The 15937-nt window shown below is 40.1% G+C and overlaps 1 protein-coding gene across 1 annotated transcript in view; it reads left to right on the forward strand.

Annotated features, from left to right (window-relative positions):
* Window positions 1-15625, forward strand: part of itga8 (integrin, alpha 8) — a 231149-nt gene extending 215524 nt beyond the window's left edge. The window contains exons 28-30 of the mRNA XM_048522032.2: window positions 5156-5257; window positions 7758-7880; window positions 14132-15625. Coding sequence (XP_048377989.1) covers window positions 5156-5257; window positions 7758-7880; window positions 14132-14218 — 312 coding nt within the window. The 3' untranslated portion in view covers window positions 14219-15625. The remainder of the gene's footprint in view (window positions 1-5155; window positions 5258-7757; window positions 7881-14131) is intronic.
* The last annotated feature ends 312 nt before the right edge of the window (window positions 15626-15937 follow it).

Genomic DNA, 15937 nt, shown 5'->3' on the forward strand with positions numbered 1-15937 from the left:
CCAGAGGGAATTGTGACATTCCTAAAATTGATTTGGAAGAGCTAAATTTTATTAATCCAAGATGAGAGTTAATTAAGCTTACATTTCTTAGGTGGATTATCCCAGTGTGTTGTATTTAGCTGTCAATATTCTTATATTTTTACAAATTACAATTTGGGTGAAAATGAACAACGCTCATTACCGTAATATGATTGCAATTTGACTTCCAAATAAATAGAAGTTCCATACAGACTGCTGGTGTAACATTTGTTCTGATTAGCACTTCTGGGGTTAAATATTCTGATCAAGCAATTTGGAATGTTTTTACTATCTAGCTGTGGAATCCCAAATGCAAATTATTTCCTTCCTTCATTATGACTATTTTCAATACTAATGACAGTTTAATCTGTAATGTACTATCTCTCCAACTTAAGTTAACATTATTCACTTCAAGTAATTATGCATCAAGGAATGAGACCTGCATCAACAATTTCCAGTGCAGCTTCTGATGCTCTGCGGACAATCTTTAGGGATAGTTCAGCAGAAACCCATTTACACGACTGAGTGGAGGGTTCCACATCTACTGAGGTTACTGCAATAGAGCAGAAAGTGCAAGGAAATCCTTGATTATTGTTTTCCCCCTGCTGAAAAAAATAGGTTGAAGCAAAGTTAGGTGAGATGATAATGTTGAAACCAGTATAATTATTGTTTAAGGAGAAAATCTTAGTAATTATTAGTCTGACAATTTTTTTTTCTTGGAGAGAGAAAATACTTTTCAGTGTAATCACAATTTGTAGCATAATCTGTGACAGATTGAGTCCAGAATGGAAACTTCACCCTACTGTCTTTGGTTAATTAACATTTTTCTCACTTTGAATGATGTAGAAACTATTGCATAGAAAATGAGGATGTACTCAATGTTTCTGTGCCATATGTTTATTCTCATACAGATTTCCTTCTGCACTGTTAGCCTCTTTGCACCTGCCTGTTCTCCTTCACGTTTGCATCAGGCATCACTTTATGTGCCTCAGCTCCCAGCAACGTATCAACTCCCAGCAACATGAGTCCACATTTAAAGTCAGACAACTTAGCATAGCTTCGCTTTTAAGTCAGGTAGTCTTTAGGACCAGAAACCTCAGTGAGCATTGCAAGATTAACAATGATGTTATTTACTACAGTAAATTAGCTGAGCTGATTGGCACCATCGTAGAAGGGCCACACCTTTTCTCAGACTTGAAGCTGCTGCAAGCCATTTAAATGCAGCCTGTCCCCATGCCACACCATTGCCCAAGGTTTTCACCAGAGAGCATTTGCCAAGGCCACTGTTTGCCACCTGGAACTTGTCAAGCTGTCACCTCACACCAAGGGATTTTGGAGTCCTCATCAACGAATTGCAAAAAGCTAGTGCCCAAGTTCAGTGAATAATTGGGAAGGCAAATTAAATGTTGACCAATATTGTAAAGCAAATGGAGTATAACAGGAGCGAGGTTTTTGCTAAAACAACACAAAGCACTAGTTAGACTGCAACAGAAATACAATGAACAGGTTTTGTCCCTTATATAAGGAAAGATATACTGACATTGTCCATAAAAGGTTCACTAGGCTGATGCTGGATATGGAGGGACTGCCTGATGAGGGGAGGTTAGGTAGATGGGCCTGTACTCATTGGAATTTATAAATATGAGACACAACTTGAAACATGTAAGATACTTAGTAGACTTGACAGAGCAGAGGCAGAAAAGTTGTTTCCCCTTGCAAGAAAATCTAGGACCAGAATCCATAATCTCAGAGTAAGGGGTCAAACATTTAAAACAGGTGTAAGGAGGAATATCTTCTGTCAAGAGGGCTGTGATTCTGTGAAATGCTTTATCACAGATGGCCTTTGAGGTTCTGTCATTAAGTATGCTTAAGGCCATGACAGATTTTTAATCAGGGAGAGATTCAAGGGTTATGTGGAAAAGGCAGGCAAGTGGAGTTGAGGTTTTTCAGATCAGCCATGATCTTACTGAATGACATAACAGCCTCAATAGGCTGAATGGCCTACTTGTGCTCTTAAGTCATATGGTCTTATGTTCTAAGTTGAGTGGGTGGGCAAGCATATAGGAGATGCAGTACAATTGGTTAAATGCGAAGTTGTACACTTCAGGTGGTGATCTACTGGGAAGTGTGGATGTACAAAGGGATGTAGGTGACCTTGTAGACCAATCAATAAAAGTAAATAGGCAGGTGTGGCAAACAATCAGGAACACAAATGCTAATATGGCCTTCATTGAAAAAGGAAGGTCAGAAGTGGAGATATTCACCAATGAGTACACAATATTTAGATTCATGACTCCTTAGATACTGAAGCAGGCCATGTTCAAATGCAACAAGATCTGGACAATATCCACGCTTGGGTTGACAACTGGCAAGTAACATTCATAACAAACAAATGCTAGGCAATGATCATCTCCAATAAGAAACAATCTGATCTCCACCCCAAACATTCAGCCGTATTGCCATCACTGAATCCTTCACTGTCAACATCATAGGGGCTATTATTGACCAGAAACTCAACAGGACTAGCCACATAAACATGGTGGCTACAAAAGCAAGTCAGAGGCTAGGAATACTACAATGACTAACTGACCTCCTGACTCCACAAAGCACATGATTTGCAGCTGTTTAAGAAGGCAGCTCAGCAAGGGTAACTTCTCAAGGGTAACTAATGATGGGCAATAAATGTTGGATCATCCAGCAACATTTAGATCCTCTGAGTGAATAGAAATAAAACATTATATAGGACTTTGGTGAGACCACACCTGGAATGTGGCATATTTTGGTGTCCCTACCTGAGAAAAAAAAACTTGGTGTAGAAGGAGTGCAGCACAGGTTCACTCGATGTCGCAAGACCTATGAGTAGAGATTAGTTTGACTGAACTAGAATTTAGAAGGATGAGAGGGAATCTGACTGAAATGTATAAATTCTCACAGGGCTGGACAGACTAGATGCAGCGAGCTTGGGAAATCTGGAGCTAGTAGACAGTCTCAGGAAGTACGGGGGAACATTTAGGACTGAGATGAGGTAAAATGTTTTCACTCCAAATGGAATGCCTTACCTCAGAATATTTTGGGTGCCAAATCACTGAATATTGATTAGGGATAGCACAGTTTTGTGAAGGGTAGGTCGTGCCTCACAAACCTTACTGAGTTCTTTGAGAAGGTGACCAAACAGGTAGATGAGAGTAAACCGGTTGATGTGGTGTATATGGATTTCAGCAAGGCGTTTGATAAGGTTCCCCACGGTAGGCTATTGTACAAAATGTGGAGGAATGGGATTGTGGGAGATATAGCAGTTTGGATCGGAAATTGGCTTGCTGAAAGAAGACAGAGGGTGGTAGTTGATGGGAAATGTTCATCCTGGAGAGCAGTTACTAGTGGTGTACCGCAAGGGTCGGTGTTGGGTCCACTGCTATTTGTCATTTTTATAAATGACCTGGATGAGGGCGTAAAAGGATGGGTTAGTAAATTTGCAGACGACACTAAGGTCAGTGGAGTTGTGGATAGTGACGAAGGATGTTGTAGGTTGCAGAGAGACATAGATAAGCTGCAGAGCTGGGCTGAGAGGTGGCAAATGGAGTTTAATGCAGACAAGTGTGAGGTGATGCACTTTGGTAGGAGTAACCGGAAGGCAAAGTACTGGGCTAATGGTAAGATTCTTGGTAGTGTAGATGAGCAGAGAGATCTCGGTGTCCATGTACACAGATCATTGAAAGTTGCCACCCAGGTTGACAGGGCTGTTAAGAAGGCCTACAGTGTTTTAGCTTTTATTAATAGAGGGATCGAGTTCTGGAACCAAGAGGTTATGCTGCAGCTGGTTTTGCTCCAGTACAAAACTCTGGTGCGGCCACACTTGGAGTATTGTGTACAGTTCTGGTCACCGCATTATAAGAAGGATGTGGAAGCTTTGGAAAGGGTGCAGAGGAGATTTACTAGGATGTTGCCTGGTATGGAGGGAAGGTCTTATGAGGAAAGACTGAGGAACTTGAGGCTGTTTTCGTTAGAGAGAAGAAGGTTGAGAGGTGACTAAATTGAGACATATAAAATAATCAGAGGGTTAGATAGGGTGGATAGGGAAAGCCTTTTTCCTAGGATGGTGACAGCGAGCATGAGGGGGCATAGCTTTAAATTGAGGGGTGAAATTTATAGGACAGATGTCAGAGGTGGTTTCTTTACTCAGAGAGTAGTAAGGGAATGAAACGCTTTGCCTGCAACGGTAGTAGATTCGCCAACTTTAGGTACATTTAAGTCGTCATTGGATAAGCATATGGACGTACATGGAATAGTGTAGCTTAGATGGGCTTGAGATCGGTATGACAGGTCGGCACAACATCGAAGGCCGAAGGTCCTGTGCTGTGCTATAACGTTCTATGTTCTATATGTTTAAGGAAGAAATAGTTAAACATAGATTTTAAAATAATGAGGAATGGTGATATGGCAGCAACAAATTTTCTGAATTTATTCCCCTATTCTGTCATTACTGTACTGTAAGATCTGACTTATTTAACCATTAACTATTATAATCGGTTTGGAGTATGTGAGTATTGCTGCCTTTGCTGAAATTTCAAAGAGGCCTTTAATACAAAAGGGGAAAAACTCAGTGGCTTTTTTTACATTTAATCACTCAAAGGAAATGACATATTTAGGCATAACCATAATAAACTATTAACCTCAATTAAAAACTCAAGTTCTGGAAATACCAACATACACTACTACGTCAGCATGATAAAAGAAAACTGATTTCAGAACATTTTCTGTACTTCAGAGACAAAACAAATAAATAAATATCTGGGTAAGCTAATATTCCAACCCAATGTGGTGTAATATTTTTAATACAGTTGGTTTTTAAAAAAAGTGTATTTTTTTGTCAATTTTATCCAGTAGTACATCCATAGTAGAGCAATCAAATTCAGTTTTTTTTTCTGAAGAAGTCATATTGGACCCAAAACATTAGTTCTCTTCCTCTCTGCGCAGTTGCAGCCAGACCTGCTGAGTTTTTCCAGCATATTCTGTTTCTATTTCAGTTCTTTTTTATTTGCTATTTTTTCGAAAATAGAGAGAGCCCAAGTACTTGGATTGATTGTTCCAATTCATTTGGTTAATATGTGGTTCCTTTTCCTGTTGCTTTTCTTAACAGAGAAGAAACACCCATTACTCTCTGCAGTCTCTAGTGTCATTTGTAGTGAAGGAAATGGCATACAAAATCCAGCCAGAAGAATTACCCAGCACAAGTACTGTGGTAAGTGCCTTGAGGGAAAACACATTTTATAAACATGAGACTTACATAGATAACATTAACCGGATGCATACAGTTTCAAGATCCAGGGAGAAATTACCAAGACACAACTTCCTTTTGCTCAAGATGACGGCTTCTTATCCATACATGTATTTGTTAACATAGCTTTACCAGAAATTCTAATTTTCGTGAGAATGATCAGATTTGTTGCTACAAAGTACAACTAAAACTTTGCACATTTTTGTATTCTTAAGCAATAACTATTGTTTTAATGTCAAATGTGTAGGCATTGAAATATGTTATCTATAATGTCTTACATTTTCTTGGAGTTATTTTTTAAATTAGAATGAGCTGAATGATAGCCCAAAAATTCTGACTACTTGCTTTCGGCATGTTTTTACTGGTGTAGCTCATTCTGAATTTTTTTTCTTTTAAAAACATTTAAATTTTGATAAAATTAAGGATTTTTGAAAAACTAGGATTTCACATATTTCATTCTGTTTGGGTGATTAGCCTAGGTCTCTTCCCTGGGGTGAGGGAGCCCAAAACTAGACAACGTAGGTTTAAGGTGAGAAGGGAAAGATTTATAAGGGACCTAAGGGGCTACTTTTTCACACAGAGGTTGGTGTCTGTATGGAATGAGCTGCCAGAGGAAGCGGTGGAGGCTGGTACAATAACAACATTTAACAGGCATCTGAATGGGCATATGAATAGGAAGGGTTTAGAGAGATGTGGGCCAAATGCTGTCAAATCGGACTAGATTAATTTAGGATATCTGGTTGGAATAGATGAGTTGGACTGAAGCATCTGTTTCCATGCTGTACATCTCTATGACTCTATTTCACTAACCCCACTCTCTGGATTCCAAATATATAACTTTACAAAGTTAAGTTCTCCTGTTCCTGGTTATATAAAACACCTCCATTGTTCTGCATCTCATGCACAATTGCAGTAACTGGCACCAGAATATTAGATCACTGTTATATGTATTAATTAACCAAGGTGCCTATAATGACATTTAATAATAGCCTAATGTTAAGCCCATGTCATTTTGTCTATCACATTTGATTAGCAGACATACTGGACAATCTAAATTGTAAATCTCCCTAATGTGTAGCTGAAGGTGTATTTATGTAATTGTTTTGTTATAGTAGTATTTTGTTTCATATAATTAGCTTCAAGTAAAAACAAAACATGCTAGTTTAGGCCTTTTATTTACACTTGGTTTCCTTACTGTTTATATTGCACGTTATGAGCAATCAGACTCTGCACTAATTAGAGAGAATTGTTAACCCATCAAAGTATGTCACTGAATTAATCATAACTTATAAAATACAATATATTAAGGACAACATTTAATAAGTAGGGTAGTACTTTCAGGACTGAGATGAGGAAAAACATTTTCACTCCAAATGGAATTCCTTACCTCAGAAACTGCCATCCTTACCTGGATCGGCCTGCATGTGACTCCAGAACCACAGCAATGTGGTTGACTCTGATCTGCCCTCTTGGGCAATGAGGGATGGGCAAAAAACACTGCCTAGCCAGCAACACCCTCATCCTGTTAATGAATAAAGAATAAAAGAATATTGTTAAAATGCCTTTGCTTTGCTGATTGGACCAGTCTAAAAATAGTAACGCCGGTCATGGGACTATCAGAGGCCAGTCAGTTACAATGGATCACTCAGCTTCACTAATATCCACACCCCTGTTGAGCAGTATTCCCTTCAATTCATGCAGACTTCATTCCAAACCAGCCTGTGTTCAGCTCAATTCTGGCCCAACCGTACTTTCAGATGCCAAGTTCTCCTCTCTTTCTCTTACTTCGCTACGTCTTCCACTCGCTAATATGGCATTTTCCTTTCTTCGTATTTCTCCCTTCTTCATATTTTTCCCTGTTCTATCTTGAAGCAAACCACCTGGTTAACACTGGAGTTCTCCTAAATTCTCTACGAATCACCATGGGAGATAAACTACTTGTATTTAACAATGAAGATTAATGCACGCAATTAGCGTGAAGTGCCTTAAAATTAAATCAACTGAAAGTCTCTCAATATTTTCTTAAGTTATGACAGAGCAATATTTCTAGGATAGTAAGGAATCAATTAAGAATCAAAGAATGTCATAAGTAATGTGAATCAAGCTTCAGACCAGTCTAGTCAGTAGCTTTTAATCATGCCTAGTATTATACTGGTTTGCTGCAAGAACTGATATTGTGATAAATTGTCACTGATTTACTGAGACTGGCTGATCCACTTCATATTTCATTTTCTTCAAGTCTAATAGAGAATATACCATTTGAACAAGTTTAATCCCTTCCCACTGTTCTAAAATGTTGAACATAATGTCAATGTCATCAAATGTAACTTGATATTAATTTGTGACTGCCATGAAACAAGCTGGGCAAAAATACGTCACACAACCTTATTGCTGCAGTGATTATATATAACTTTTCAAAGTAGTTTATGCAGAAACCTAATCTTTCATGTTTGTCTTACCCTAGATAAGGACTTCAGTGATTTGGGCCACTCCTGATGCTTCACTTGCAATTCCCCTGTGGGTCATAATTCTGGCTGTACTGGTTGGTTTGCTGGTTCTGGCTATTTTGATCCTAGTCATGTGGAAGGTACGTTTTCAATTTCTGATTCCTCCACAATTGCAGGTCATGAGCAATCAGACTGTGCACTAATTAGAGAGAATTGTTAACCAATCAAATGTCTCACTGAATTAATCATGTTTTATCAACTATCATCTGCAATATATTAATGACAACATTTAATAATTCAGATAACTGCCACTGTAACGTCAACATGTCTGTGTAAATAACACAGTGTGGAGCTGGAGGAATACAGCAGGCCAAGCAGCATCAGAGGAGCAGGAAAGTTGACTTTTCAATTCGGGACCCTACTTCAGAAACAGTTTCTAAAGATGGGTCCTGACCAAAACATAAACTTTCCTGCTTCTCTGATGTGGCCTGGTCTGCTGAGTTCCTCCAGCTCCCACACTGTTTTAGCTCTGACTCCAGCATCGGCAGTTCTAACCATCTCCGATGTCTACATGAATACCCTGTTAATGGGTTTAACAGAGTTAGTGATGTAGTGGAAGAAACCCAAAGGAGATGGATCTCTAAAGTGTTAACTCAGGTCACTCATTCTCTGTTTTGATGAAAATGGAAAGGATCTAATCCTTAAAACACTGAGTCAATCTAGAAGTTTTTAAAAAAACTCATTCTGATTTATAAAAGAAGAGAAATATTCGCCTTTCAAGCTCAAAGGGAAGGAAAATGGGGCAAGAGAGAAATGCAAGATGTGCTGAGAGCAGTTTGTGCTGCTAATTGAAAGAGAAAGAACAAAACAAACAAAAGAAGAAACATTGCTGACAAGAGTTTACGTCTGGAATTGTTGAACTCAAAAAAAAATAGTGTTGAGACCAGAGGGCTGTGAAGTGAGCAATCCAAAGGTTTGGTGATTTTCCTGAAGCCTATGTTGTGCCTCATTTGGACAGTAGGTCAAGGACAGAGATGTCAGAAGGAGAGTGAGGGAAAGTATTAAAAAGATGAAGGATTTGGGGTCAGAGACAATGGGAACTGCAGATGCTGGAGAATCCAAGATAACAAAGTGTGGGGCTGGATGAACACAGCAGGCCAAGCAGCATCTTAGGAGCACAAAAGCTGAGGTTTTGGGCCTCGACCCTTCATCAGAAAATGGTAGGGGTCATGCTTGCAGACATTCCACAAAGCAGTCACCCAGTATGCATCCAGAATTGAGAGGACAACACCATGAGTAGTGTCTGCACTAGGTCAAATTGAAAGAAGTACATGTAAATTAATGCTTAAGTGAAAGAAGTGTTTGGGTCCTTAATGAGGATGATGATGAGGAGGAGGAGGAGAGGGGAGAGAAAAGGGCAAAACTTACGTCTCCTGTGTTGACATGGAAAGGTTTTATGGGAAGCGGGTGGAGTTTATGTGATGACTATATGGTGACATAGGATGTTCTGGAGGGAATGGTCCCTCAGAATGCAGACAAGGTGTTTGGTGGTGGGTTCATACAACAGAAAGTGACAGAAATGGCAGAAAATGATCCATGGAATATGGAGGGTGACGAAGTAGAAGGTGAAGACCAAGTAAACTCTACTGTGTTTCTGGGAGGGAGGAGCAGGGATTAGAGCAGAAGTACAGGAACTGTGGCAGACATGGCGAAAGGCCCTGTTAACCATACTGGAGAGGGAATCTTCAGTTGGAACTTGTTTTTCATCTCCTCACAAATGGAAGCATTGTTTCTGTGTTTAGACCATCAAATGCGTTTATAATTTTATGGACCTCAATCAGGTCACCTCTAAGCCATTTCTTTTTACAGAAAATAGCCCAATTTATTCAAACTTGTATAGAACCTCTCAGTTTTGTATCATCCTTTTTGTGTCTTTGCCAGTGCCTCTATACTCCTTTATAATGTAGAGTCGAGAATTCTGCACAACACAAGTACAGTCAAACATTCTGTCTAAATTTAACATAACTTCTGCCTTATTGTCTCTTACCAGTACTACTACTACGGTGAGCCCTTCAAAAATGAACACTATATTTGCGTTCTTTACAGCTTTTTCAACTTGATTGACTACCAGTATTGACTTGTTTATCTGATCCCCTGTCCATTCAGCCTCTTAATTTCCCAGATGTACGTGGCTTCCTTATTCTTGCCACCTCGCATTAATTAGTTCGCCCACTACATGTAGATTCAGCAAGCTTATTTAAGCCGCATCCAGCAGCACAAACCATCAGAAATGAAGGATAGAATTGTTTAGGGAATCTGAATGAGATGGGTTAGGGCATATTTGTGGCGGAATCAGAGGAGAGGTCTGGCAAGGCTGATCTTGATATCAGGAGCCCTCACTCTATCTTTTATGTTTTTTTACTAGCAGCATAGCAAGTTTCTTCTTCGACACCAGCAAGCTGCCAATTGAAGTGGATTACTGCTTGTTAAACACCTTATTATTGTCCCAATGGTTGAGCTTCCTCCTTGACCAAATGCTCTAAACAAGCTAGGTGTAAACCAGAACAAGTACGTGGCAAATTCAGTTCACCACCTACTCTGAAGGACTGCCTTATCTCTTAAAGGCAAACACGATCTCAGGGCACAGTCCACAGCACCAGCTCCATGTATATCTTATCCATACATTGGAATTTGGCATTTGCCAACCCCTTATGGTCGTCATGGCACGTCTCTCTTACGCCTGCAGGCTGCTGATGGAATAAAGAGATAGCACAGTGTGGAGCTGGAGGAACACAGCTGGCCAGGCAGCATCAGAGAAGCAGGAAAGTTGACATTTCAGGTCAAGACCCTTCTTCAGATATCAACTTTACTGCTCCTCTGATGTTGCCTGGCCTGCTATGTTCCTCCAGCTCCACACTGTGTTATCTCTGACTCCAGCATCTGCAGTTGTTACTATCTCTGATGGAGTACAGATATGTGTTTAGGTGTTTACCAACAACTAGTATTCAAAGGCAGCAGCAGGGACATATTGTGCAATTGACAGGGACCTGGCTCACGTATTAGACCAGGTTGCATCTCCTGGCTGCTCATTTGCTCCCTTAGCTCTCACACAGTTGATACCCATCAGCATAGTGTCAGTATTGATGCCTTGCCTTGTCTTCCCTTGCTGCCCATTTTAGCACAATCACACAACCAGACAGCTTACTTTGCTTGTCAGCAGTCCTCAGTCAAGAGGACAGACATCTTGCATTCTGGCAGTGTGCTACATCAATCTCTCACCTGCACCATATGCCAGCAACTAATACAACAAATACTTTGCCAATGCAGCAAGCAAGCAGCCACGTCTCAATGTTGCTTGGGAAATAGTCCTCACTGAAGTTCATGGAGGCACTAGTCAGTTACTGGGCCATGGGCACACGAAGTCAAGGGCAGAGCCTGGCATCAGTCCAAGGATTGGCCATGGTGAGATTGGACTCATCACATTTAGAGGGTCCACAGCTGGGGTGGAGAGTGGTGCCCATTAGCCCTGGAAGTTTGGAATGGAAACCCTGGAGCAGAGACAAGATGACCCTCCTCAGCATGAACTTCTAAGTGTTGGACGGGGCATGCAGGGAGAAGGTGGAGAGCCTGGCCACTTCTGGGGTACCCCGAGAGGAAATGTCTGAGGGACCGTCCCCGAGTCTGGTTCCTCCTCCCGCCTGGTAACTCTGGAAGGGCTGCATGGAGTGCTTGCTTGCTTCGCCATCCCCCTGTCAGAATGTTTTTAGTTTCTGAGGCGGGATGCCTGGGATGATAAAGTGCAGGTGTGTGTGCATCTCCAGATCCATAGGATGCTGGGCACGAATCTTCACGGCTTCCATCAGCATTTCCATGGAAGCAGCCAGACAGTCACATGACTCCATGCACTGATGCAGCTTCGGGGCAATGAACGCCATTGTGTCCCACATCCCTGTCTGCTGCTCTTTTCCTCCCTGTGAATGTGAATGAAACCCCCTGACTGACAGCACCAGAGGTTCCTCTCCTGCCTGGGCTGAGCAAGAGCCCAACCTCTAGCTGTCCTCTGAGCGCCAGCAGCCTGAGATATTTCTTGCCCCACCAGATGTCACAGTGAGGTACTCTCCACGTCTGATGTTCCCACCAAAATGTCAGTGTATGAACTGGGTGACCTCTGAGCCTTTGATGCTCTTGTCTTCAAAAGTTGGGCTGTCTTCCTGTGCAATAATAGTAAAGAATGAATTGAGTAGCTGTTAGTCCTGGTGCACGTGAGCAAAAGATGGTGAAGTGTCATGGTGGCTGAGGAGGCTGCGTAGAGGGCAAGCAGATTATTTACGTGGGGATGTTCAAGAGGAAATAGAGCGAGTGACAGAAAAGATTGTGAGCAATAGTGAGAGTGATAGAGTGCAAGTCTTGGTGGGAGGTGAATGTGAAATGTCTGACAGGAGAATGAATGTGAAGTGCCTGAGAGAATATTGTACCACTTTTGGCACACCAGAGAAAGTTGTTGAGCCTCTTATGGCTCTGCTAGACGTTGATCCTCACTGTGGAGATGGCACTAACCTGAGTGGCAATCTCAGACCCATGCTGCATAGATCTATAATGTGGCCTTCTCTGCCAGCCCTCAAAGAAATGGATCCTCTCCTTTGCATTGCCCCCTTGATCAGGACTTCCAGGGCCCTGCTGGAAAATTACAATGCCTTCTCCAACATCTTCTGAAAATATCATGGATCAAACGGGAAAGCTTTGGAATACTGCTGCTTGTGGGTGGTGCAGTGGCTCAGTGGTCAGCACTGCTGCCTCACAGCGCCAGGGACCTGGGTTCGAATCCACCCTCAGGCGACTGTCTGTGTGGAGTTTGTATATTCTCCCCATGTCTGCATGAGTTTCCTCCCAGTGCTGCAGCTTCCTTCCACAGTCCAAAGATGTGCAGTCTAGGTGGATTGGCCATGCTAAATTTCCCATAGTGCTCAGGGATGTGTAGATTAGGTGGGTTTATAGGGGATGGGCCTGGGTGGGATGCTCCAAGGTTTGATGTAGACTTGTTGGGCTGTCGGCCTGTTTCCACACTGTAGGGATTCTATGATTCTATGATCCTTGTCCAGATACACAGCTGGCTTTTAAACATGGCATGGATAATGGAGATACTTGTGTGCCCGTGAATATCCAGTGAATGGCGAGTTGTTCTGGGAAATGTGGATGATAAGATGGTTCTAAAATCAGATGTGACAGAGGCCACAGGAGCATGGTTGGAAGTTAATGTGCCAAGTTTGGCAAGATATTGTGAGAAATCTGACTAAAGCTAAGCATCAAAAACCCTCCAAAAAACTTAGTGTATTTTGCACTTATGCAAGAAAAGTAGGATTTAGCTCAAAAAGTGTTTCTTGTTATTGGATTAGAGTACCACTATAAATTAATAAGTATAAACCTTTCCTATTAATCCAGGTTTTGGATTTTTTTTTGATGTGTCACTTTATATTTCATTTCAGCCTGCAAGTTTGTACAACTATCTGGGTCAATTGTACCTGAACCTGGGACCCTTATTTGTATTAAGCCAGAACTGAGTTCTGTTAGTTCTAACCTGAAAAGATCTCAAATTTCATGTAGAGTTGTTAAAGCATTGAGTTATTAATTTGCAATTGAGCTGAAGGAACTGAACCTGCATTTGGTTTGGATTCATTTTGAAGATTGCATACATATTCCTCAAGCAAGTCAACTACATGATTAGAATAAAACATGCCTAATCAGTTACCACGATTAACAATAGTGACCACAGTATTGAAAATAATAAGAATCACAGAGATCACAGTTCCTAGTGTATCCAGATTTTCTAACCATTAACAATGAATAGAAAAATCCAGCTTCTGTGGTGATATATTTATATATAGCTTAAATCTGCATTAACAATGTATTGATGGTTCAAAATCACAGCTACTCATAACCAGTCTGCCACCTAATGGTTAAAGGATTCACAGCCATTTCCCATAACTCAAACTTAAAAACATTTTGTTAACTATGACCGTATGAATTTGGAGTCTGATGTTTTGTGAAATATTGTCAATTTCTCTTTCAGCTTCTTGAAAATTTAGTAGCAAACTGGAATGGTTTGGAATGAATTAAACAGTGGTAATTAAACAAATAAATTGTGTGAAAGGAACTACTGTAAAGAAGACTCTTTCTGAAACATTTAAACCCCAGCTGTTGTGCATTATTGAATTGCAAATTTGTCTTTGTTATGTGCATTTAAACAATAGTTAATTTGTTTGATGTTCAGAGAAACATATCTGACTATGTCTAGACACTGAACCATAAACTAAAGTATACAGTTCTAATACTTTGAGCATAATCACTTTGTTGTGGTGAGACTTTATCATTTTATCTGGCATTGTTTCCATAGTTTGGTTTCTTTGATCGAGCTCGCCCACCTCATGATGACATGACGGATCGAGAACAACTTCACCCAGAAAAGACTACAGATGCCTGAGGACTGACAATGGCCGCCTAAATCCATTAACCAGCTACTCTGAAGATGTGTTCACACCACTGAAAATTACTCCCTTCTATTTGCTTTTGCAGAAAATGAAGAAGAAAAAAAAGTGAACTTGGCGCAAAACAAATTAGCAGAGAAAGTGCTATTGTTGACAATGCAATCACCTTCAAGTTACTTTACAGCGAACATTCTGCCAGGATAACATTATTGAATGCCTCAATCCTGTATTGCAGTACTGAGTGAGATTGTTATTTTTCAGTTACACTGTTAATCTTGAAGTATACTTTTTAAGTGCAAGTGCTGTGCACTTTGTAAATTGGACAAAATTGTGTCTGATTCCAAACAATTAGATAAAGTCTTTGTCGATAGCCAGAAACCTTTAAAATAGTATTAGTCGTACGAGTGCAGAGTTTTAAATTGGCACCACCATTTATCATGAATTATGTATTGCCTTCCTTTTTGGGCAACTCCTTTGAAATACAAAGTGTCGGAAGGACCTTGACCACTTGTAAAGCAATCATGAGTTGATTGTTTTTTTGTTGAGTTGTTAATTAAGGTAGTATTAAATGATAAGGGTTTTCAGTGACAAACAAAAGAAGTGTCTGCCAACAAATTACTTTCTTTTAAGTCAGTGAGAACTAAATCTGAACAAACAGTCTGAGCGAAAAGGAGGTAATTGCAACATTAATTATTAAATGTTGTCCTTCATTGGGTGGTTTTACCAAGGGATCTGCACTCAATATGCAGACATTTTCATGTGAAGCAATTTGAAGCATAATGTCACCCTACACTGGGAGTGGGAATTACAGATTTTTAAACGTGCAATATTTTCTATATATATTTATATGTTTCTGAAGCATGTTTACACTGGGATTTAGCCATATGTGGAATTTACATAAAGGTTTTTCTATCAGTTTTTTCGATGATTTATGGTTGTAATAATCTTACAACCAAACAAAATTTTAAAGCGGAATTGCATAACCTCTGTTCAGTGATCAGCAGTAAGCTTTCATTTGTATCATAGTTTTTCATTTTACACAAGTTGCAGATATTTACAAAAATTATTCTGCTTCTGTATAAAAGCTAAATCTATATGTTATGTACCACTTTGGAATATTCCCTATTTAAAAATATCCACTCTCACATTGGATTCAATTGTACAACTGACATATATTGCAAATGTATAATTGTGTTAGTATGGCTGATGGCAAGAAGCTTTTGTTAGACACAACAATGCAGGATCACTTGTTACTGATCAGGTTGTAAATTTTTGTGAAGTTTGGAGCAAGGTAATTCTCCCAATGTTCCAATTTAAAATTTACTTATATGTATATTTGATAAACCCATGCCGTATACTTTTTGTTATCCAGATCCAATAAAACTGAACAGTTAACACTGGAATGTCTGTTTACCTTAATTTCAAAATGGATATGTTGTTGATGAAAAACAGTGTGAGCTTCACTCTGTTCCTGATTTGTGAAATATTTGTAAATACTGTGGGTTCTGCCCTGAAATATTGAGCATTTTCCCCTTTTCTTGGTGTTTCCCAAAATATTATTGGATACCTGGATGCTCTTGTACTCTTCATGGCCTCCGGAATTTCAAAATTCCCCTCATCCTTTTGATTTGTTTAAGGTATTCCTCTCTGCTCTTTGGTCACTATTATTGTTTTATTGGTCGGGGCATGCATAGAGGTGAGGTGGACAACATGGT

This window comes from Stegostoma tigrinum, chromosome 2, assembly GCF_030684315.1.
Source record: "Stegostoma tigrinum isolate sSteTig4 chromosome 2, sSteTig4.hap1, whole genome shotgun sequence".
Lineage (NCBI taxonomy): Eukaryota > Metazoa > Chordata > Chondrichthyes > Orectolobiformes > Stegostomatidae > Stegostoma > Stegostoma tigrinum.